Raw genomic sequence first — 6,241 nt, forward strand, 5'->3', positions numbered from 1 at the left:
GCCCACATCAATAATGCCTGCGCTGACGGATTCGGAATACATACGCCCACATCAATAATGCCTGCGCTGGCTATTCCACACCATCACCTGTCGGTCTTCCCAGCACTGCCAAGCTTTTCTAGATCTTCACATGGACAAGAAAATCACACTTCCCACTGGATCGAAGTCACAGAAATTCTTATAGTTAAAACAAGGATTAAGACTCAGGTCTGTGTGGGGATTGGCTGCATACATCTGTAATCTCAGCTCTCAGGAAGCTGAGGCAGGAAGATTGCAAGCGCAGGGCCAGCCTGGACTACACAGTGAGACCCTGTATCCAATAAATAAAATAAGCAAAAAAAAAAAAAGATTCAAATCTTCTGAATATTACTCCAGTGCTCTATCAGCTCCCTTCCCAGTTATTTATGATTCTGCTATTGTTCTGAAGTTGCACTATAGCTGGGCATGGCGGCGCACACCTGTAATCCCAGCACTCGGGAGGCTGAGGCAGGAGGATCATTTCAAGTTCAAGACCAGCCTGGGCTACAAAGTGAGTTCAAGCCCAGCCTGAACTGCATAGCAAGACCCTGTCTCAGAAAGGATAAAAAATAAAAAAATAAAAGAATAAATTGCACTATATTGTGGATATGTTCTTCTGGAACAGTATTAAAAAATTAGCAGTGCATTAAAAAAAAAAATTAGCAGTGCATAGTGGCGCATGCCTGTTATCCCAGGACTCAGGAGGCTGAGGTAGGAGGATTGTCGTAAATTCAAGACCAGCTTGGGCTACAAAGTGAGCTCAAGGCCAGCCTGAACTGCATAGCGAGATATTGTCTCAAAAACAAAAAGATTAAAAAGTAAATAAATAAGTAAATGAAAATTAGCAGTAAGCTGGGCATGGTGGCGCATACTTGCAATCCCACACTCAGGAGGCTGAGGCAGAAGGACTGAACTAAGTTCAACGCCAGCCTGAACTGCATAGCGAGGCCCTGCCTCAAAAAAAAAGATTAAAAAAAAGGATGAGCAGTGATAACCAGGATACACAGCTGCTTTGCTGTGCCAGAATGTGCCCTTGGACAACAAGGTTCAGCTTCCCAGGTTTCTGTGCGTCTGGAGTCTCATCAGGCGTGTAGCAATTGCTGACTAACCTCTTAACTTGCAGGTACAAATCCAAGAAATGAGGGAGTGTAAAGGTAGCTAATGTAAACTGTGCAAGAGAATAGAAAGATGATTCTTCAGGGGCTGGGGATTTAGCTCAGCGGCACAGCGCCTGCCTGGCAAGTGCAAGGTCGTGAGTTCGATTCCTGGTACGGGGAAAAAAACAAACAAACAAAAAAAAGATGGTCCTTCTTGTAAGACTTCAGTAACACAAAAACAAAAAAACGTGAAGTGCAATAGCCTTCTAAATGTAAGGTAATGTAGGACACAGTCATACAAAATATACTTTACTGCAAAACTAATAGATATAAGTTAATTTTAGTAACACCTAGTAATTTTCCTTTTTACCTCATTTTGATCATCATTCATAGACTCTTCATCCAGCTGTTGTTCTTTAAGTACTTGATTTTTGTTGTCCTTATCAGGTTCCATTATTCCCTAATAATTAAAAAGAAACTTTGGTAATGTATGTGTATACAAACTCAAGAAGAAAAGAAAAAACATTTACCCTTCAAAAAAAAAGGATTAAAAAAAAAAACCAGGCACGGTGATGCACGCCTGTAATCCCAGCACTCGGAGGCTGAGGCAGGAGGATAGTTGCAAGTTCCAGGCAGCCAGGGCTACAAAATGAACTCAAGGCCAGCCTGAACTGCACAGAGAGACCCTGTCTCAAAAACACACTAAAGGGAAAAAAAAAAACAATTTACTCTTCTATGGAAGAAACATTTCTTCTTTGCTAGCTTTTTCTCACCATCAAAGTCTTTATTTTCATGTGGTTTATATCCAGCCTGCATTTCGAATAACTTTCACACCTAAAAACATACAAAAGTCCTAAAAACCTTCGCCTCTCAACTCAGTGTTGTACAGAAAACAGTGGACATTAATATTCCTCTGTAATCCACGTCCCAATCCTATTATGCTTCATTTTAGACAACTGCTTTGATCTTTCAATCTTTAGCGATGGATCTGACTTAGCTATTTAGTTCTCACTGTTGTACTTAGCAAACATCAGCAAAGCATGTAAGCCCGACACAGCCCTCCTCTGCACAGCTGATCTCACCTGGCCTTTTCTTAACTGTGTCACTAACTTGGATGGGGCTGGGGGAGGGTTACAAGGTCTTTTGTACCCAAAAAAATTGAACACATTGTACCCAAAAAAATTAAACAGCGCTTGAACTCCACTTTCTAAATTGAAGATGCCAAATTCTCTGGTCTTCGGCAAGGCGGATTCGGAATACATACGCCCACATCAATAATGCCTGCGCTGGCTATTCCACACCATCACCTGTTGGTTTTCCCAGCACTGCCAAGCTTTTCTGCTGAAGAGACTTAACAGTCTCTTCAGTTATAACCATAGGCAACTATGGCAGTACTCACAGCACCTGTGATAAAGCCACCAGTAGAAAGCAGATATTTTCACAGAACATTGTAACTTTTTTTTTTTTTCCAGTACCAGGAAAGTTTTTGTTTTTATTTATTTTGGGGGTGTTACCAGGGATTGAACTCAGGACCTTGCACTTGCCAGGCAGGCACTTATACCACTGAGCTCTATCCCCAGCCCCACAGAACACTGTAATTGTTGCAGATATTCTGAAATATGTTTTTTTGTTTTTTGGTTTGGTTTTTGCAGGGTTTTTTTTTTTTTGGTTTTTTTTTTTGGTCTTTCTGAGACACGGTCTTGCTATGCAGCTCAGGCTGGGCTGGGGCTCACTTTGTAGTTCAGGCTGGTCTCGAACTTGCAACAATCCTGCCTCAGCCTCCCTAGTGCTGGGATTACAGGCATGCCCACCACTCCTGGCCTTAAAATATGGTTTACTTAACCCAGTTTTTTTTTTTTTTTAACCCAGGCTCTACAGTAGTTATTAAGCTCCCTGCTAGGTCTTATGATACACTGTAAATACTGATGCATGTTACTACAGCAAAAATTTGCTTAAATATTTTGATAATCACATTTCAACATAATAAGCTCCCTTTGTAAGTCTACGTATTTCATAATACGTTTTTAAAAATTTGTATGTTTTGTTTTGTGTTTGTGTTGTCTGTCTGTTTTGAGAAAGGCCCATAAGCTTGAGCAGTCTGGCGAACAAGGAGTCAACGACACACAAGAAAATGCAGAAGTCCTGCCCACACATTAATTCACTAAGACGGAAAATTCCCAGGTCAAAATTGGGACAAGGGATATCATGACTTCAGGTTTTTCAGTGTACATTAATAACCAGCGTGCAATATAATTTTCCAGGATTTTGAGTAGTTAGACTCTCGGAATTCTTGTAAGAGAAACAGAGGACATCTATTTCTGATGGAAATTAAATAAAAGATTAGGAAGAAACTAGTCATGCCTTTGTTTACCACGGTGAATTCAGGGATGTCAGAAAAACAAGGGGTCACGTAACACCCAGAGCTTGTTTTGTAATATTATTCAACAACACATGGAACCAAGTCCCCTGGGAGCAGCGGTGACCCTAGGCCGGGACAGGAGGTACACAGGCCAGGCCTGGGGTATCTCCTGGTGCCACACAATTAAAAAGCGCAGGAAAACAAACCAAAACGCACCACAGCTGTGACGGGACACGGCATGGAGACCAGGAGAAAGAGCTCCAGGCGCCAGACAGACACCCAGGGGACTGACCTAGGCAATGAGTTACAGAGGCTGGGAGCCAGCGGCTTCACTGTCAGAGAAAACAACCGCACGTTTGGAAAAGAGGACAGCAAGAATAAACGCGGGGTGCCGGAACTGGATATGTCAGTACAGACTCAACAGACAGATGATAGATAGATGACAGATAGATGACAGATGATAGATGATAGATGGATAGACAGGTGATAGATGATAGATGACAGATAGATGGATATAGGCAGATGATAGATGATAGATGATAGATAATACATAGATTATAGATGACAGACAGATGATAGATAATAGATACATAGATTATAGATGACAGACAGATGATAGATGATAGATAATAGATACATAGATGATAGATGATAGACAGATGATAGATGATAGATAATAGATACATAGATGATAGATGATAGACATGATATAGATAGATGGATGATAGGTGATAGATAATGATAGACAGATGATACAGAAGATAGAAGATAGATAAGATAGATGACAGAGATAAGATAGATGGGGGCTGGGGATTTAGCTCAGCTGCACAGCGCCTGCCTGGCAAGCACAAGGTTGTGAGTTCGATTCCTGGTACAGGAAAAAAAAAAGATGATAGCTAGAGATAGATGATAGAAGACAGATAGATATAGATAACATAGATGATAGATGATAGACATAAGATAGATGATAGAGATAGATGATAGAGATAGGATAGATGATAGATATAGATAGATAAGACAGATGATAGATAGATAGATAGGGGCTGGGGATTTAGCTCAGAGGCACAGCACCCGCCTGGCAAGCGCGAGGTCGTGAGTTCAATTCCCGGTACCAGAAACTGCTCCCCCAAAAAAGAAAACAGCCGGGCGTGGTGGCGCATGCCTGTAATCCCAGCACCTGGGAGGCTGAGGCAGGAGGATCGCTGCAAGTTCGAGACCAGCCTGGGTTACAAAGTGAGCTCCAGGCCAGGCTGAACTGCATAGCGAGACCCTGTCTCAAAAAGACAAAAAAAAAAAAAAAAAAAGAAAGAAAAAGAAAACAAATTGTGCAAACGCATAAAAACTAAACAATACGTTCTGAACAATGGGTCACGGAGGAAATCAGGAAGAAATGAGAGCATTTGCAGACTACACACGGACGCCAGCACAGCTCACCCAAGCGTCAGCGAGCAGTGGAAGCCGCGGAAGAGGAGCGCGCACAGCTGTGAACGCTCACAGCAGAGAGCGGGCCGAGCTCAAATAACCTGCAGTGCACCCTGAGGTCCTAGCACACAAACACAAGCCCAAAGCTAGTGCGAGGAAGGGAACTTCAGAGCAGAAAGCAGAGAAATCGAGACCAAAAAAGAAGTAATGAATGAAGATTTTTCTTCAAAAGAATAAAACTTTAGGCAATCTCACCAAGAAAAAGGAAAGACCCAAATCAATGCAATTAGAAATGAAAAAGGTGAAACCACAACAAACAATGGCAAAATAGAAGAAGATTATTTCCAGGCAGGGTGGTGCACTCCTATAATTCCAGCACCCAGAAGGCTGAGGCAGAAGGATCGTGGCAAGTTTGAGACCAGCCTGGGCTACAAAGTGAGCTCAAGGCCAGCCTGAACTGCACAGCGAGACCCTGTCTCAAAAAGACAAAAAAACAAAGAATATCAAAAAGAAAAAATTATTAACAACTGCTTGGTGAACCTGTATGCCAATAAATTGGAGAATTCAGGAGAAACGACAGATTCCTAGATACATATGAGTTACTTTTTTCTTTTTTTTTTACATATGAGTTACTAAAACTGAACCAAGAAGATTGAAAAACCGGAACAATCCAGTAACAGGCACTGAAATTGAAACTGTAATTAAAAAAAAAAAGTAGCAACTAAGAAACCCCCAGGTCTGGAAGCGTTTATTGCTGAATTCTACAAAAACTTCAGGGAAGTTCTAACCCAACACCCCTCAGCTTTTTGATGACACTGAAAGGGAAGGTGTTCTCCCAAGGGCATTCCTGGAACTATCGCTGCCTCGAGCCCAAACTAGACAGACACCCAACCAAAGAAGAGACCTGCGGGCCAATCTCTTCAACGCACAGAAATGCAAAGATCCTCAGTAAGATACCGGCAAAGAAAACGCAACAAATCACCCAGATCATACACCCCCGCCAAGAAGCCGTCTTCCCAGGGACGCGGGAAGGTTCCACACACACAGACCGATACATGTGATACATCACATAAGCAGAGATAAGGACAAAATCACAGGGTTATCTCAGTAGACACCAAAACAGCCTTGGACAAAGTCCACCATCTTTTTGTGATTAAAAAAAATTGAAGAAAATAGGTACAGAAGAAAAGTCAAATTAGCATTATTTGCAAATAACATGATTCTCTACATAGAAAACCCAAAAATCCACCAAACAAGTCTTAGAATTAATAATCAAATTCAAGAATGTAGGGTACAAAATCAACACACAAACGCTGGGCGTGGTGACGCTCGCCTGTAATCCCAA

At 41.8% G+C, this 6,241-nt stretch overlaps 1 protein-coding gene across 1 annotated transcript in view; it reads right to left on the minus strand.

Annotated features, from left to right (window-relative positions):
* The window catches only part of Nmi (N-myc (and STAT) interactor), a 26,827-nt gene that overhangs the window by 18,717 nt on the left and 1,869 nt on the right, over window positions 1-6,241 (minus strand). The window contains exon 2 of the mRNA XM_005390805.2: window positions 1,486-1,577. Coding sequence (XP_005390862.1) covers window positions 1,486-1,569 — 84 coding nt within the window. The 5' untranslated portion in view covers window positions 1,570-1,577. The remainder of the gene's footprint in view (window positions 1-1,485; window positions 1,578-6,241) is intronic.

The sequence above is a fragment of the Chinchilla lanigera genome, unplaced genomic scaffold (assembly GCF_000276665.1).
Source record: "Chinchilla lanigera isolate Chin_1 unplaced genomic scaffold, ChiLan1.0 scaffold00039, whole genome shotgun sequence".
Lineage (NCBI taxonomy): Eukaryota > Metazoa > Chordata > Mammalia > Rodentia > Chinchillidae > Chinchilla > Chinchilla lanigera.